Source organism: Phyllostomus discolor, chromosome 12 (genome assembly GCF_004126475.2).
Source record: "Phyllostomus discolor isolate MPI-MPIP mPhyDis1 chromosome 12, mPhyDis1.pri.v3, whole genome shotgun sequence".
In the NCBI taxonomy this organism is placed as follows: Eukaryota; Metazoa; Chordata; class Mammalia; order Chiroptera; family Phyllostomidae; genus Phyllostomus; species Phyllostomus discolor.
In genome coordinates, this window is record NC_040914.2 from 62,139,279 (window position 1) to 62,158,290 (window position 19,012).

The window sequence follows — 19,012 nt, forward strand, 5'->3', positions numbered from 1 at the left end:
TCAGTGCCTCACACACAGAGGCACATTATTTCACCCTGGCAGCCCGTGCTCCGCTGTGGTTTCTTATATAAGGGAGGCCGTTGTGCTTGGACTGCCGGCTTACCTCAGCACTGCCTTTCACACCATCCCTTCTCCCACAGTCATTGGCCGCCCTGTCCCTTCCTGCCTCAGGGAAGAATTAACTGAGGAGGGGTGTTTTCTGGGTCTTTTTGATGTGCCATCTCCCCTACCGCCAAGCCCAGTTATGGAGACCCAGAGGCCCTTTCTCCAGGTGGTCTCTGAGACGCTGTCAAGGATGACAGCCTCGTGAGAGGTCTTCGGTGTTTTATTTGTAGACATGCTTTAAGAGATGTTGGAATTTGGAGCTTCTCTGCTGAGCTATAAACCAGCCGCCGCCATCGATTTTCATTCCAAACAGTTTTGGCACTAGCCAAAGGTCCTTACCCAAGGAGTTTAAAACAGTGCTTCTAAACCATCTGTGAAGAACCAACCCTTTTCCCCGTTTTCTTTGTTTTACTTTTTTTTCAGTCTGTTACAGGTCTTTGCTTTTGTTCTCTATTTGGTGAGACAAATCTATTGATTACACATTTCAGTGTGGCAATGTCAAATTGATATGAAAGTTTCTCAATGCTCAGAAACTTCTGAACTTTTCTGGTGGCTGAACAATGACAATTTGGGCCATGGACCATACTTTGAGTAGCACCATTTAAACGGATTATACTGGCAGAATCTGTGCCTTTTTGTTGAATAGGGTTTAGTTTTTGACGTACATGCTTAAGTAATACCAAGTAGTAGATGTTTCTGACTTCCTCATCATCATCTCAAAGCAAAAGCTTTTTTTCCAAAGGTTCTACTATTGCTTGGGCTGGTCCATGAGATGTTCTCAACCTATTATATGTATGTATTCCTATGTAATAGTGAATTTTCTTTTTTATTAAACTTTCGTGAGAGCTGCTCAAGAGCTGGGATGGTTGTGTCCACCTTTGTAACCCTAGCACCCAGCATAGTGCTTGGCTTCTAGGGTGATGGAATGGGAAATGTTTGTTGAATGACATGATTTCATTCTCAGTAGCCCTTAAAGTTTTGGCGGGGGGAGTGGGTAATAGAAGAAAGAATAAGGAGAACAACAACAAACAGCCAGATTTAACCATTGGTGTTTGTTATGCACCTTAAATTTTGTTTGTTGTAAAATATTTTAACCATGCAGGTAAGAATAGATGACACTTTAGATTTAGTGAAAAACAATATGTTTATATAATTTTAAAATAATTTTGATTACCTTGTGTTACTTTTTATTTGCTTTTTCTATCTGATATACTGTAAATATCTGAACAAGTCAATATAATCTACAATGTTACTTTAAATGACTGAATACCCATTACAGAAATAACATCATTTATTTTATTAACTCTCCACTTTGGGACATTTAGGTTGTTTCCAGTTTTCTGTAACATTCTGTAACACAGTGTGACAGATAACTAAATCTTTGACACACTTATAGCTAAATCTTTGACACATAATTGTTTCCTTAGGGTGTGTCCTAGAAGCAGAGTTGCTGAGTTACAGGGTATTCACATAGGAAAAGGTTTTTGACCACAATGTCAAATTGTCCTTTGGAAAGAGTATACCATTTTTGCTCTCACTAACGTTTTTTTAGAGAGCGACTATTTATCTGGAAAATCTTGCATGTGCAAAATGTTTAATTTTTTTTTTACTTTTTATTGATTTTATTGGGGCGACATTGGTTAATAAAATTATATAGGTTCCAGGTGTGTACACATCATCTGTATACTGTATTGTGTGTTCACCACCCCAAGTCAAGTCTCCTTCCATCACCGTTTATCCCCTGTTGTACTTTCTCCTACCACTCCCCACTCCTCTCTCCCTCTGGTAATCACCATGCTGTTGTCTAGATCTATGAGATGTTTTGTTTCACCTTTTCAGCGAGTTCCTCAAGTCCCCTCCCCTCTGACAACTGTCAGTCTGTTCTCTATCAATGAATCTATTTCTGTTTTCTTTGTTAGTTTATTTTGTTCATTAGATTCCATGTATGAGTGAAATCAAATGGTACTTGTCTTTCTCTGACTGGCACGTTGCATAATGCTCTCCAGGTCCATCCTTGCTGTCACAAAGGGCAAGATTTCCTTTCTTTTTTTTTTTACAGCCAAGTAGTATTCTATCATGTAAATGTACCACAACATTTTTATCTACTCCTCTGCTGAAGGGCATTTCAGCTGCTTCCAAATCTTGGCTATTGTAAATAATGCTGCAGTGAACAAAGGGATACATATATTCTTTTGAATTAGTCTCTCAAGTTTCTTCACATATATTCCCAGAAGTTTCTTCACATTTAGTATTTAGTTTTTATAAATACTAAATTCCCAGTAGTATTTATAAAAACACTTTTTTTTTTATAAATACTACTATCTCCAGGAATTGTCTTGCCTGTCTGTGAAAGCATATCTTTTAATGTCGCCAACTTCCATCGAAGAACTTTAGAGATATTTCCAAGGTACAGAAAATGGGATTATTGAAGAAGGAGAAGAAAAACAGATTTAATTTAGATGCCTCAGTAGCTCCTGCTGTGCTACCCTGTGCTTAAAGGGCATAAAGTGCTGGTTGTTGCGAGTTTTAAAAATGGAGTTAGTATGCTAAGATTTAAAGGGAAGCTCAACATTTCAAGAAAGGTTCTTGGAGGAAGGACCAAGTTTAACACATTTCCTACCCAGTTTGCAAAGGACCTACTGAAGCAATGAAACAGCGAGCCGAAGATATGTTCCACTGCATGCAGATCTCTGACTCATAAAACAGTCTTTGCGGAGGATGTCCTTGCAGAGGATGTAAATCTTATGGTTCACCCGGGACACGGCCAGAGCTTGGGGAATAGGATTTGGTTCGGTCATTTATTATAGGAGCATAGAGTAAGAAAATATGAGTCCCATTTAGTTTTATGTAGGAAATTGCACTTCTACTCAGGCAGCTTTCAGAATACTTGAACACTTTCAGTGTGTTTTTCTGAAGTTTAGATTTTGTCTCAGTAACCAGCAAGGCATCTTTTTGGTGGGGCAGGGGTGTGTAGGGGTGTTGGCCTGACTTTGTTTTCTAAGTAGAGAATATTTTTTGAATGAGGATTGGGTTTACTAATGACCAGTGCCTGTGTTAATGTAAGTGAGCAAATTAATAAATAATGCAAGTTAATAATGCTCTCATGAAGATGGAATTTTTGATGTGTAAATTTGTAAGGGCCATGTAAAGAGACTATCTATGCTACTAACCTGCACCCCTGGCCCAGCTGTAAGCCTTTCCCAACTTAATCCTACTCTTGGTGAAACTGATTTTGTTCAAACATCGGGGATCGAGGGGTGTGTTGATCAGGATCGTCAAATACAAACTGCAATGGCAGGTCATTGAGAATTAATTTCTTGAAGACCTTTTAGGGAACCTTCCCCAACAAAATGTGGTTCAGGTGACCAGAGAGTGTCCTTTCAGGATAACACAGGAGAGAAATGGTTGCACGTCATCCCAATAAAGTGATTGAGATTTTTAGCCTTCACCCTTTTAATGATGATGATGGTGAAGGATTGGGGCATGCACCTGGAAGATGCACCATTGAATAAAGGACAGTTACGATCCTGAGGAGCAAAGGTGATTTAGGTTTCAAAAAGTATCTGGGATTAATTGAATTTGGAGACTACTTTTAAGTGCTTTCAGATACAAAGACCCTGTGTAGTCTGTGGTCAGACTGAATGTTACTCATTGAAGGCCAAGGAGCAATGTGTTGGGAAGGGACCTGAATCAAGCGTGATGCTTTGAACACTGTTTCTGAGAGCATATCAAAGACAGCTATTCAGTGGGAGAGGATGTGACCCACGTGACCAGAATGCAGTATTGAGGCCCATGGGTAGTTTGATTGAAAAGCCTTTTAATCTCAGCGGGAAGAAGATGCATATAAGGGACAGCAACCTAACCCCTGACAGAGATGTGCTGATGAAAGGTCGCTGCTAGTATCACTTTCTTGGCACCAGGAGACAAAACCAAGACAGTTGGAAGGCTTAATCTATGTGGGTCAGCAGGTAGTGAGGAGAAATGAGAATCAGAAGGCTCGTTTGATTGACAATAGAATTGACCGACTGTGCTGCATGAATGAAGGGAAGAGATTTGTATGAATTCTGAGGAGTCGTGCAGGTAAGGGAGGAGTTGAGAGTTCGCTAAGAAAAGCAGCTAGGCCAGGTCATGGATGAGGGAGGACCCACATTGACATTTAATCTGAGCAGGAGTCCAATTTTTAAAGGAAAAAATGTAGGTATCAAAAAGGTAATGGAAGAAAGGTCTTATTTCTTTGGTAACTATTTTTCTAGCTAAGCCAATTGAGAGAGAGTGTTCATAGAAGGACACTGAGATTTCCTGGACAATGACAGTCCCTGAAAGAGAGACTTTCATTTCTAGGATCAGCTGGGATCAAAGATGGGATGGACAGATCTCATCTAGGCTTGGAAAGAGCTGCTGTAACTCTTGAATATTAGCAAAGAGGACTTCACACCGATTTCTTGTCTAGCAGTGTATGTGGGAACACTGCTGTGTCAATTAAAGGCATTTACTTCATGGGATTCTAAGTATTACACCATCTTCAGATGAAAATATTAACCACAGTGTAGCCACTTTTCAAAGCCAAAGTTTTCTCCTTGCCTCAAATGAACTATAAAAGAAGTCAAAAGTAGAATGTACTTATCAAATGAAAGTTGTAACAAAAAAACTGTTAGAATAAAGAAGAAGTTCCTTAAGTGTCTTTTATCTCCAGTTGTTACAATAAATATTTTGTCTTCACAAAGGGGGCAGACCCACCCACATATTATGGACAGTTTTCCAAATAGTGACCTCAAAATGAGCAAACTAATTTTGTTGGTGCTTTGTGCCACCAAATTGCCAAGGAAAGGAATTCTGAGGCGTTCTTAGCTAAGTAAGTTTATTGGAAGCAAACATGACTGTTTCCTGCCATTGCCTCAAGGAGCTTCCATATTTTAGTATTTACCCTAAGCCAAGTGTCTTTCTCAAGACTTTCCTCGTTTCCAAATTCAGATGAATAAAGAGGGTTTCAGATTTGCTTCTCAATTCCTGAGCAGGCAGGAGGAGTTTGGAGAGCTGGTGTGAAGCCGCAGCATATTATTGGCCTGCCTTTCCTGCCCAAAGGTCACTTCCACATCTCCATAGATGGGACATTAGCCTCTTGAGCTGGTAAGATCTGTTACTCTTTTGTCTTTAGAGGGACATCCACGAGGAGAAGATCTTTAACTTTACCCATTATGCATTTTCATCTGGTCACTTCCACCAGAGGATTCTGTCTTTTTAATGAAATACTGGATGAATCGTGAGGCTCTTCCTTTCGCAGTGGCAGGAACCAAGGCACCTGGGTCAAGTCATCAGTATCCACTTTGACCAGAACCTTGAGCAAGAGTACACAGTAGAGCCCTGACTGGTGTGGCTCAGTGGGCTGGTCATGGTCCTGCAAACCAAAAGGTCACGATTCAATTCCTGGTCAGAGCACTTGCGTGGGTTGTGGGCCATGTCCCTGTTTGGAGGCATGTGGGAGGCAATATTTCTCTTCCTTTGTTCCTCCCTTCCCCTCTCTCTAAAAGTAAATAAGTTAAAATCTTTGAAGATTTTAACCAGGATGACTGCACTGATCAGCCCCTCTGAGACTAGTTCAGTTTACTAGTTTACTGAGACTAGTACAAATCTTTGAAGATTTTTACTTATTTACTTTTAGAGAGAGGGGAAGAGAGGGAGAAAGAGAGAGAGAGAAATATCAATGTGTGGTTGCCTCAACTGAGCCCCGTAATGGGGACCTGGCCTGCAACCCAGGCATGTGCCCTGACTAGGAATTGAACTGGCAACCCTTTGGTTTGCAGGCCGACACTCAATCCACTGAGCCATACAAATCAGGGCTAAAATCTTTTTAAAAATACTGTAAAAAGAATACCTAGGAGAGAAAATGCTCTCAAGTGTAATTGTTGGTCTTCTCAATCCAGTAGTTGATTGCGTGTGAGGGGTGGGAGTGCGGAACCCCTGGCCTTCACTGCTGCCAGTGGTGCAAAACGTGCCACCCCTTCCAGTAGATCATATCTGAGCAGAGGACTGTAATCAAAACAGAGCCTGGAAATGCACACAGTGGACTCATTATAATTCCTCCCCAGTTATCCTGATTCTGCAGGGTTCCCCATCTGGAGTCTGTAGCTAGGGAAAGCTGTTCACTTGGAGGTGGGATTGGGAAAGCACCTGGCATCTGTCTGCTGGGTAGTAAGTTCCTATAAATTCCACTTGACCTTCCTTTTCCTCCTGTCTTTCTTCCTTTCAGCATGATGTGGTGGTAAAACTCATGGATTAGAGAGTCAGAGCGGAGTTTGAAAGCCACGTGAGAGTTAGCTTTTCTGAGCCTCAGTTTCCTCAGTGGTGATGGCATTTTCTACCTTAAAGGGTGGAGGCAAGGGCTGCATGAGATTAAACATGAGTTGTGGCTCATTGTAGATGTTCAGTGGGTGTGTGATGGTGCCCCTCTTCCCTTCCCTGTCTTAAAAACCTCATGCCTCTATCTGAACTAGTCTCAGAAGGGCTGATCAGCGCAGTCATCCTGGTTTAAATGAAAAAATGGTATTGAACAAAGCTAATGTTTACCAGAGTAGACACACTAGGCTTTGTAAGAGAAGTTAGGACACTTACTTCATTGTATAGTCAGCTCCGCTATAACGTGTGTTCCTGAAAATCGCCAGGCTATGCACAATCACACAAAAACCGCAGGGCTTATGGGAAGAAATGGGTTAGGGGCATACACTTGAAAATTTGGCAGTGACACATACAAAAACTAGAAACTAATAATGATGGTAGTACAGCTTTACATGTTAAATTGTTGAGAGACATAACATTGCATTAAACATGGAACGTTTCCATAAGAAGACCTGAAATTTGCTTGTGGAAGCAGATGTCGGAAGGGTTGGAGTTTGTTGGTGTTGCCCTGAAGTTGTGTAAGGAGTGTTATTGGAAATCAGATGGGAATTGTACTGCCAGATGGGTGTGGTGTATAACCCGGTAAACTGAGGTAACTGGTAGATGTGTGAGTTTTGTATTCCTATGCAACTGGGTTCAGTTGGGGGAAGACTTCTGTGTTCATCTAGTGTTTCTCAAAGGCAAAATAATGTATAAGGAAACACAGAGTTTGCATTATGCTCAAATTGTTCCCTCATGTATCAGTCACATTTGAATAGATATGCATTTTCAAAACATCTGTTTCAGCAGAACCAACTGTACCAGCTACCTGGAAAAGGTCACCTTCCCCTAGGCAGTACCCTAAAGACAAGTAAATAAAATCAGTGTAGCTCTGCTGGTGTAGCTCAGTGGATTGAACACAGGCCTGTGAACCAACGGGTTGCCAGTTTGATTCCCAGTCAGAGTGCATGCCTGGGTTGTGGGCCAGGTCCCCAGTAGGGGGCGAGTGAGAGGGAACCACACATTGATGTTTCTCTCTTTCTCCTTCCTTTCCCTTCTTTCTAAAAATAAATAAGTCTTTAAAAAATCAGTTGTAAAACATAAAAACTAATGGGACCATTAACATATTTTATAAAGTGGTAATTATTTTGTAAATATTATTTTTTTGCCCTCGCCAGGAGGCTCACTTGGTTACAGCATCATCCCGTGCACCTAAAGGTTGTGGGTTTGATCCCTGGTCAGAGCACATACCTGGGTTACAGGCTTAATTCTTGGTCAGGGTGCATAGGGGAAGCAACCAATCAATATTTCTCTCTCTCCCTCTCCCTCCCTCTTTCTCTCTCTCTCTTTCCCCCTCTTCTTCTCTCTCTAAAATCAATGAAAATATCCTTGGGTAAGGATCCAAATAAATAAATAAATAAAATGTTTGCGTTCTTTATATACCGGTTGTTGTATTCTGGGTAAGTGGAGTAATTATCAGACTGTTGACTGTGGGAATAATTGGGAGTGTGGGGATGGGTATCCTTGGCTGTATTTTGTAGTGATTTTGCTTGTAGGTTACCTCTTTGGATCATCAGCTACCTTCCCATTCTTGGTTAGCACAGATGAGCCACCCTCAGGGCCCTGATCTCGTGTGAACTGACACACAGACTTGCAGGGAAGGCAGTCAGTCAGTAAACAACATGGGTACAGTGCAGTTGGTGAATGATGTGTTGTGCTTCTTTGAGTCATCCCGATCTCTTTGTAAAGGTCCTCTGTAAATGAATCCTGTATTTTAAAAACAAATGTAATCGTGACTATATATGGTGCTAGGAGAACAGTGGTAATCATATAAATTGTGATGTTAGCAGGCAGTGTAGGCTAAAAAGGCTATGGAGTTATCTATAGATCAATTTTAGGAGAGGTGTGTGAACCTCAGAAATCCTACACAAATTTTTGTTGGTGAGTGCATTTTGGAAGGAAAGAGACCTCAGCTTTTATCACATTCCTAGGTGGATCTTTGATCTTGAAATGGGCAAGAAACATTGATTTAGGAAAATCCATGGAATTTTCATATGGGTCATTTAGAGGAACTTAGAGCAATTGATGGCATATACTAGTACTGTGAGTCCATAAAGGGGAGCTGTTACAGTTTTCTCAGGAAGCACTCTGGGGAGGTGTCCACTGTCTATGACAGCATGGAGCTGGTTTGACCAGTGGGTTGACCTTGCATGTCATCTTTGATGTTTTCTCTCAAATTAGCCACCTCAGTGGTGAAGGAATCAGTTGCAAACAAGGGCTTATTGCTTTTCACCTGTGTATTTCATGCTTCCCTTGACTTTATTTTTCAGATGGGAACAACGAGAGTTGCCCAATGGCCGTGTCTATTATGTTGATCACAATACCAAGACCACTACCTGGGAACGGCCCCTTCCTCCAGGGTAAGGCATGGACTGACAAGCCTTGAGACTCTAGAACTGGCACCAAGATCACCCAGTGGTTCCCTGACCAGAGTGGTTCTGGTGGTTGGGTGTTGTCCTGCAAACTGAAAGGTCACTGGTTTGATTCCCAGTCAGGGCAGATGCCTGGGATGCGAGTTCAGTCCCTGGTTGGGGCACATATGAGAGGCAGCCAATCAATGTTTCTCTTTCCTATTGATGTTTCTTTCCCTTTCTCTCTCCTTTCCTCTCTCTCTAAAAATTAAAAAAAAAAATAGAGAGAGAGACCCAGTGGCTTCTCTACCACTAACTGCTATGACCTCGTCTTTATTTGTCCGCACTCTCTTTTTCCCCTTCTCCCTTGGTGTTCCCCTTCTAAATTCCTTCCCCTGTGTTCCTGTTTTCCCTTCTCCTCTCATGCATTGCATTGGCCGTGACTGATGGCCATGGGCTTTATTAAGTGGTGTACAGAGCTGCTATTGGCTGTTGGATCCTGGAGGAAGAAGGGCGTGGGAAGTGTACTGGGCCATAGCTGTCTCAGTGCCCTCAGTCATTTCACCTGCAGAGATATCCTATTAGGGCCAGGTTTTCAGTCTCTTTCTACAGAGGTAGCAAAGTACAGGGACAATTTATCCCTGGTCCATTGATTGCTTTTCCTATTCATTTACCTTAGTTTTGCTCTTATTTCTTAAGACATACTAGGATTTTCAGAGCATCTCTGTGAGAAAACTGGGCATGGGGAGGCCAAGATAGTAAGAGTGGTGGTGAACCGCATAGCACCCTGTGCCCAACCAGACCGTGAAGGTAGTGTGCTTCTTGTTAAGCTGGGCTTCGAGAGAATGCAGCTTATGTTCTTCAAAACCAAAGGGTGAGTGAGGCTTCCAAGTGAGAGAAGACTATCCAGGTTCAAGGAGAAGAGGTTTGGTTCCCTCTCTGCTAGGGACAGAATAATCTTTCTGCATGTGTCTGCCTGTCCTTAGAACTTTCAAAAGGAACTCAAGCAACCACAAAGGGCTGCTGTGTAAAATATGAACAGTTGCCCGCCCCTCCGCTTGTGGAGGGACAGGATGTCAGAGGTGGGGGAGCCCCTGTGGTTTGTTTGGCTCAGCGGGCAGGCGTGTGCCAGGTAGATACCACCTCGCCTTCTGTCCTGCAAGTTTCCGTGGATGGGCTGCTCTTAGTTCATTTTCCAGTAGAATGCTTGTTTTCTTTTTTTACCTTATCCTTCTGGAAATGAAATTCATATGTCATCTTTAGTCTTCACTTTGTTTCTACTTTGACTTTAAGTCCAGTGAAGTTACTGAAGTTAAGCATAGACTTCTAAGGGAAAAAAACTAAACATTTTATTATGGAAATTATCTCATTATTATGGAAACTTTCACATATGCACAAAGCAGAGAAAAGCCCCATTTACTCAACATTTCGCTTCAGTAATTATCAGCTCATAGCCAGTCTTGTTTCATCTGTACCAGGGCTTGGAAACCTATGGGCCTGTGGACAAAATCCAGCCCTCTGTCTATTTTTGCAAATAAAATTTTATTGGGATACGCCACACTCTTTGTTTACCTATTGCCTATGGCTGTGTTTGTGCTCAGTAGCAGAGCCGAGTAATTGTGACAGAGACTTTATAGCTCGCAAAGCCTAAAGAACAGGAGTGTGCAAAAGTAGGTTTATAGTTGTGAGTATGTGAAACACAGAGTTTATTTTTGAATTATTATTTATTAATAATTATTTATTTGTATTACAACTGTAAACCTATTTTTGCATGTCCCTGTATTTACTTTGTGGCCCTTTATGGAAAATAGTTGCCACCTCCTGATCTGTAATCCTCACTCACTCTTCCCCCACCACCATCTGAGATTATTTTGAAGCAAATCAGACATCCTGTCATTTTATCCATATTTTGTATATATTTCTTTAAAAAGTTATTTTATTAAAAATAAAACCACTATAGCCATGGCTGGGTGGCACAGTCAGAGCATCATCTTGATATGCCAAGGTTGCAGGTTCGAGCCTCAGTGAGGGCACATATGAGAGTCAACCAATGAATGCATGAATAAGTGGAACAACCGATTGATGTCTGTCTGTCTGTCTGTCTCCCCACCTTCCTCTCTGTCTAAAATCAATAAATTTAAGAATTAAATAAATAAAATAAAACCACTACATTATTAACAGTATTTCCTTGCTATCATCAGAGACCCAGTCTATGGGACCCAGAGACCCAGATTTCTCCAATTGTGTTACAAATTAATCATTGACTTTTAACAGGATGCATTGCACACACTTGTACTTTGTGTATTTAACAGCACATCTGTTTAAAAGCAGAGGTAACTCTGTAAGTGCTGGTTGCTGCCTCTTAACCTCTATGGCCTATAAGCTGTATAGGCCTTGACTTGGTGAACTTTTGGATGGAATCTAAATGAAGATATTTAATGGTGTCTTACAAGAATGGCTGAGGTTTTACTCTTTAAGGATTGAGGTGGGGCACTAGATCCAGCTTTCTTATTTTCAGGATAGTTTTAATGTTTTATTGGGAAAGGGCTTGACTCTATATCCCACATAGCCTATTAGTTCTTCCTGAGTTTTATACCCAGACCTGTGAGTCCCTGGCACGCACTTCTGTGATGTAACAGGGGAACCCAGAGAAAACAATGCTTAAGCTTTCATTGCTAGTTGGTGCGAAAAGTTCCACCCAGGGAAGTATTACCGAGGTGCGAGCAATCTGGAGGCTACAGATGATCTCAGTAGCCTCCAGATTGGAGGCTGAGTCACTGAGGAGTGAGACTGAGCCACTGGATTCACGTTATCATAGCCACCTCCCTCTCCCAGACCCCTGGAACACTTGTTGGATGGTAAGTTATTCTGTCCAGAAGCAAAAAATACTGGACCTGGACTAAGGATAGGGGGTAATTTGCTGTTTAGTTACTGTTAGGTGGTGCTCAGAGTGGAGGCGAGGAGGGAGAGTGACCATATCATAGAGCACAGGGTTGGGGAGGCCTCACAGAGGGAGGTGGATCAAATGTGGTCTTGCAGGAAAGACTGGAGGTGGACTTAAATAAGAAGAGGAAGGCGATCTGGGTTGGGGAACAGTGTGATTGGGAAAGGTATGATTAAGGAATGATGTGTGGAGCAGTTTTGCTGAGGTGGAAGGTTCATGTAAAACAGAGATGCTCAAAGTGTGTCCTATAAGGCTTGTGGGTTTGGTGGAGATGCCCTGGAGCTGAAGAGTGTGAAAGGGGCCACCAGGCCTCCAACCACTGCTCTATGGCTGTGATTCTGCATAAGGTTTCATCGGATATCAAGGGCAAGATTATGCTGCTCAAAAGTATAAAATTCACCACTACAGAGGACTTCTACTTAACGTGGGGATTGAAAATGTGTTTATTTCTATACCTTCCTGAAAACTCACCAAAATGGCAATAAAAATATAAAAAAGTTATAAATCATCAGTGATAAAGGAATGGAAGAGAAGTAGCATATGGGAAATGTTACCCAAAGTGTAGTTGCTGATAGATAAATGGCCGAGCTGAGAAAGCTGAAACCCAAGCCTATAGTGTGGAGTGTCCACCAGGAAGCCAGCTGATTCGCACCATGGAGCCCTGGAAAGCCTCAGCCATGGGAGACTTTGGGGGGATGTGTGTGTGCCTGTGTTTAATAAAACCAGAAGCCTGAAGTCGAGTTTTAAGATTTGTGCAGTTAAGAGTTAGATTCCTAGGTTGTCATCCCTCATTCCCATCCCTCTGCCACATGTGTGTGTAGGTATATACACACCTGCACACACATTCATGCATACATGCATACCTCAACACAGCCCTGTGGCTGCTGCTGGCATGAGAAGCAGAGCAGAGTGTGCCTGGGGGACAGAGCTATAGCTGAAGGTAGGGGTGAACTCAGAAAAAAGAGATGAGGTAGGGATGTTGTTCCCAGGCTAAAAATGGGAGAGGAGTTTTTTTGTTTGTTTGTTTTGCTGGGGAAAGTGACCAGTCTAAGGGAAAAGAGCTACAGATTGTGTTATTTAGGGGTCTTCTAATGAAACAGCTGAGTGAAGCCACTGGTTGGCCAGCCCCTACATGGGCACACAGAGCTTTCAGCCAGTGGGTAGTGGCTCACTTTTAAATGTGAATGAACAGCAGACAGAGAAAAAGGGACTTGGTGAAAACAATGTAGGGAGTGGAAAAAATACTTCAAAAAGTAAAACCAAATTATAATTTATATGCTCAAAGATTTGGGAGAAAATATGGCATCTGTGAAACAAGAACAGGAGACCATAAAACAAACCATGTAGGAAAAACAAGAGCTTTTAGAAAGTAATATCTGTGAAACAGCAACAATTTGGAAGTTCAATAGGATTGAAAAATAAAGCTGGAGCTAAGGAAATTGGATGTTGAGTCTAGGAGATCCAACATCCGAACAGTAGTTCTAGCAAGAAAGAAAAGAGAACAACTAGAGGGTAGGAAATTACCAAAGAAAGAGTAAAAGGAGGCTGACAGAACTGAAAGATAGAGTATCCACATTCAAAGGACCCATCAAATTCTGAGCCCAGAGAATGAACACAGACCTATCCCTGTTGGAATTTCAGAATGCCAAGAGAACATCTCAAAAGCTTCCAGAGCAAACAAACTGAGTATATATCAAGGATCGGGAATCAAGAATGTCATCCTTCTTCTCAACAGTATGACCCTTAAAAATTTGGTGAAAAATTATTTCCTGCCTAGAAATCAAGTTTTAGTTTTTACACGGAAGTGTGAGATTTGGAATAAAGGCATCTTTAGACAGCCAGAATTTCCAAAAATTAACTTTGGTGCATTCTTTCTCAGAAGCTACTACATGATTTACCCCACCAAATAAGAGGGAACCAAGAAAGAGGTCATGAGATGAGGGCACAGGGGACTCATTCAGAGCCCAGAGAGGTTCCCAAGAGGAAGGTGCCGGAAGATAACTTAGGACAATAATGTAGAGTAGGCCCGGAGGACACCTGTGTACGCTGGACGAAGGGTTCCGGGAGGGATAGGCCACCTGCCCTGTTAGAATCTCGGGGTACATTAGTGACAGCTTCCAGAAAACCATGGAACACAAAACAAGGCAGTTCTTAATTCCACGGGGAAAAATGTTGTATAAGTAAGGAAATGTATTTATAGTCTGCAAAGTCATAATACAAACTCTGAATATTGATTTGATGATTTTCCATTTGGGAGGATGAGACAAAAGACAGCTTTGTGTGGATTAGGGGGTAGAATACAGTAACTAAATCCTCGTTTATAGTGGAAGGTCCATAAGTAATATCTGAATGGCAGAAGTCCAGAAATCATGGGATAAGCTTGTTATTTAGAAATGCAGATATAGGTGGTAGTAGAAGAAGCAGGCAAGAGTTGAAAGTGGTTGCTTCTGGGGAGCAGGAATCAGCACTGGGGAGAGGTAGGGCAGGAGACACTATTTTTCTTTATATACCCCTATAGTACCTTTGTTTTTAAAAAAATATATGTGTGCATATATGTATACACACACATACACATGTGATTTCTTTGATTATAAAAAATAAATAAAAATCACTGGTTGAAAGGATTTATGATAAAGGTGGGAAGGTTCCAGATTATTGTCAGCCTTGCCTACTAACTAAACAGCATTGACTTGAGGGCAGTGGGGAGTCAGTTGAAGTTTTGAGTGGGAGCATGATATAAGGGGTCAGCTTGGTATGGTTCTCCTGATGGCAGATGATAGGCTGGACCAAGTGGGGAGGTTAGTTCTGTGATAGTTGGATGTAGAAATGCAAGTCAAGGGCAGAGAGACGACAACAGTAGGAAGCTCTCGGGCCAATTGGTTTATTGACAGCAGAAAAGGAAGAGTCAGGAATGATAGTGTGGTTTTACCCCTGGGAGGAGGACTGACCTAAAAGAAGACTGGGAAAGACTTCTTCTCATCAAGTTTCTTTTTCTCAGGTTTAGGGAGAGAGCTGTGATGTTTAGTTTAATCCAAAGTGACAGCAGGTCATGAAGGCATGGCAGTCTAGTGGGTGAAATCCAGACAGAATCTGGGAACTAGCCATGATCCTGGGAGATGCTTGCGGAGAAGCTATATCCAGGGAGGCTTTGTGTTGAAAAGAATCATTGATGTGGTCACAACAAAAGTCATCTGGGAGTTTAATGCTGAAAATTGAGGAGGATCCAAGCTGAAGGATGATAGTTACTAGAGTAAGATAAGAATTCAGAGAAGATGAAATGAGATGGTAGTCAGGGAACAAAGATACTCCAGTGGTTTGGAATCATACAATCCAAATCTGTATTGGCTTCTCTTTGCAGTGGGCTAATCCTAGTTTCTTCAGTGATATCTCTTTTTGAAACCCCTTTCCTCTCCACCCTTCTGTACTTAGAATGGAAAATTTCATGCATACACCAAATTTAAGAGAATAACACAATGAATCCCTGTTAACCCTTACCTGCTCCTAACAATAACATTTTGTTTCATCAGATCTCCAAGGACAGAGGATAAATGAATTTTAAAGCAAATCCCAGACATCATGTCCTTTGATCCATGAATACATCACATATGTCTCTCATGGACTGGGTGTGTTTTATTTTTAATAACCAAAATACTATTATCCAACACAACAAAATTATCACTATTTCCTTATTTCATATCATACCCAGTCCACATGTCATTTTTCCAGTTGTCTTACAAGACAACTTTTTTTATACTTGATCTATTTGAATCAGATCCAAGCTCAAGATCAAAAGATTGCTTTTGACTGATATGTCTCATAAGTCTCTCAACCAGTAAGTCCCCCCCACCCTTACTTAATTTTTTCAGGCCATTTATTTGTTGAAGATCCTGGGCATTTATCTTGTAGTTTCTCATAGTTTGGACTTAGTGGATTGTGACCTTGTGGTGTTGTGTAATATGCTTCTCTATCTCTCGTCTTTCTTGTAAGGTGGCAGTTAGATACAGAGGCTTGATTAGATTCAAATTCACCTTTAAAATTGACAAATTAAGGTAATTTACATACAGTGAAATATACAAATCTCAGGTGTACTGTTTGCTGAGTTTTGACAATGCATATGCTCGTGTAACCCACACCCCATCAAAATGTAAAACATTTCCATCACCACATGAAGGCCCCTCTCTTACTTTCTTAGATCACTTCCTTGTGTGTGAGAAAGTGCAGTTAAATATGTGAAGCACAGCTGAGGTTTTTACCATCTACTCCAGCTCTTCCTTGCCCATGGGTGTTTCAGGACCAACTTTGGAAAGGTTGTTACTCACCAAAGACAACGTGGAGATTCTTGCTATTATCTATACCAACCTTCTCATGCAGCATGTTTCCACTGGCGCCTTATATCAGGATCATTTCAGTTGCCAGCAAAAAAATGTGGGATCCAAATGTGAATTTGTTGGCTCATGAAACGAAATTCTAGATTCTGTAGGTCCTGGTTTCAAGTGAAGCCTGAACTGGTGGCTCAACAATATCACCAAGGGGCTGGATTTTTCCCCTTTTTTCTGCTCTGCCATCCACTGGGTCAGTTTCATATAGTATTTGGGTCCAAGATGCAAGCCAGTTGCTCCCAGGACTGCATGCTTTCTCAGTCATATCCAGCAAGAAAGAGAGACTGTTTTTCCAAGAATTCCTAGCAAAATTCCCAAGGTTCACCGAATGACCAGCATGTGCCCACTTCTGGTCCAGTCAGCAGTTCAGCTCCTAGGTTGAGTGTAGAGTCACCTTCCTTGGAGCCATATAGATGGTCTAAATGGAGATCAGGAGCTAGTGGTAAGGAGGGATTGGTTTCTAAGAATGTAGTCATTTAAGGCTTCCAGGGGTGTCCTTTCAGCTTGAGGGCTGCATGTGGCCCAGGGTGGCTTTGAATGCAGCCCAACAGTAATTCATCAATTTACTTAAAACCTTTTTTTTCCCATCGGTTTTCATTAGTGTTTTTGTATTTAATGTGTAGTCCAAGACAACACTTCTTCCTCCATTGTGGCCCAGAGACGCCAATAGGTTGGACACCCCTGGAAGCCCCGAAGCCTCTGTGATTGGGGCCTGCCTTGCTGTGCTTCCCCAAGCAGCCAAGCTCCTACACCAGACACCAGTTTACCGCCTCTTGGCCCGTCCTTGTCAGCCATGCGGAGATTTTGCTAGAATTTGAAGGGAGGGGTGGGGTGATCACTATGTTCATGCTGAGCTTAATGTTTCCAGCTGGGAGAAACGCACAGACCCCCGAGGCAGGTTTTACTATGTGGACCACAACACTCGGACCACCACCTGGCAGCGCCCCACAGCCGAGTACGTGCGGAGCTACGAGCAGTGGCAGTCGCAGCGGAATCAGCTCCAGGGTGCCATGCAGCTGTTCAGCCAAAGATTCCTCTACCAGGTGAGAGGGCAGAACGTGCAGCCTCGAATTATCTCCACTGACCTGTTCAGTGAGCAGGGAAAATGTCAGTACTCCAACCCTGGAGGTTTTACTCATCACAGTGAAATTCCTCAAACTCCAGTGTTTCTAACTTAGTAACTCAAGACCCATCCTCTGTGTCTAGAGACTTAATATGTCTGCAACTAAACTTACCATTTTTCTTCCAGCACTGGATTTCTCTTCCGGCCCTTCCTTCCAAGTCCATTAACCCTGACTTGAAACCTGAAGATCAGCAGTGACTTCTCCTGTAACTCGACTTTTTAAATCAAAGCAATCACACAGATCCTTCTCTTTCCACTGCTGTTGTGTTTCTTTAGGTCTTTATTATCTGACAGATACCCAAGGATGGCCAGTGGGCCGAACGGGTCCAAGCCTGATTTTGTAAATAGTTTTATTGGCACATATGCATGCCCTGTAGTTTAGGTATTGACTGTGGCTGCTTTCACACTATAACAGAAAAATTAAGTAGTCACATCAGGGACAATCTACCCCATAAAGCCTGAGATATTTACCCTCTGAACCCCTGACCTAGATCAGCTTCCTGCTATCTGATTGCAGATTTTCCTTTGTTCCTCCCAACTGAATGGTTAGGGCAACTTCTGAATTGTTCTCTCTGCTAGCATTCTCTCTCCTCCAATCCATACTGCCTGTTCCCACCAGAGCAGTCTTCAGATATCATTGTCATTTCATCATTTAAAAAAAATCACTGTGGAGGGTTTAAGGAAGGTGGGTGTTGCTCTACATTTATTACTGTCATTTTCATTACTGTCTCAAAAAGTTCTGTGGTCATTCCTTACAGAATAGAATTTATTTTTTCTATACCAAGATTCAGAATGCTGTGGTCCTCAATTAACTGTCTAACTGTCTCCCATACTGTAAGTCCTCTTAGCACCCCCTTCCTGAGTCTCCATTCCATTAGAACTTCCACCAGTAACCTGGTAGCTGGGGAAGCCCAACCACACAGCGTCTTTGGCAGGAAGAGGAGTGATTCCCAACTTGGAACTCTGATTGCATTTTCTCAGAGCACCTTGAACATGAAGCTTGGGATCTGCACAGGATGTGGTGGATTGGAGGTTGGAAACTTTTTGAGCTGGTTCACAACATTTAATCACCATGATTAATCCAAGTTGTTTCTACTTGAAGTGAATTTTAACCCCACAATCCATTTCTAAGTCAGATACTACCCTAGTTTGATGCTCAGAAAATCTTTTAATTCCATTTAATTAAGTAGAGTTCATTATCAGCTTTGCCTTCCTTTGTAGCTATTTCTCTGCTCTCCCAAGGCAGGAGCTCCACCATGAGCCATAAGGAATGGTGGCATCTCCCTGGGCTGGCTTGTCCCCTCTTCTGTCTGTGGGGGCTGATTGCTCATCATATAGTGAGAAAACTGCTGAGGACCTCAGTTTCCTTACTATGGATGAGCAGAAAGCACGATGTTTGTGACACTGAGTTGCCTCCAACGAAGAGCAGCGGTAATGGCCTCCTGGTCTACCAGGTGCAGCACTGTTTATGCTCTTATGCCAGGCCTCCCACTCCACAACTTCTTTCACACAAACCTGGCATCCGGCGCTGGCCTGTTCAAGCTTAGCTGGGCTCTGGTCGTTTTCTGCATTTCAGAACTTGTTCTTCTTGAGCTGGGCCCCGAAGAAGTTACCTGCCATTTTCTCAGGTGGTTGTGGCTGCAAAACTGGGAAGATCTGGGCATCTTTGTCTTTTGAT

At 42.2% G+C, this 19,012-nt stretch overlaps 1 protein-coding gene across 5 annotated transcripts in view; it reads left to right on the plus strand.

Moving 5' to 3' along the window:
• Positions 1–19,012, plus strand: part of WWP2 (WW domain containing E3 ubiquitin protein ligase 2) — a 176,344-nt gene that overhangs the window by 137,857 nt on the left and 19,475 nt on the right. For 4 of the 5 annotated variants that reach the window (XM_036012113.1, XM_028534760.2, XM_028534762.2 and 1 more), the window contains exons 9-10: positions 8,808–8,897; positions 17,080–17,254. In XM_036012113.1, coding sequence (XP_035868006.1) covers positions 8,808–8,897; positions 17,080–17,254 — 265 coding nt within the window. Of the gene's footprint in view, positions 1–8,807; positions 8,902–17,079; positions 17,255–19,012 lie in introns of those variants that run through there. The other variant, XM_036012114.1, reaches the window with a different exon arrangement.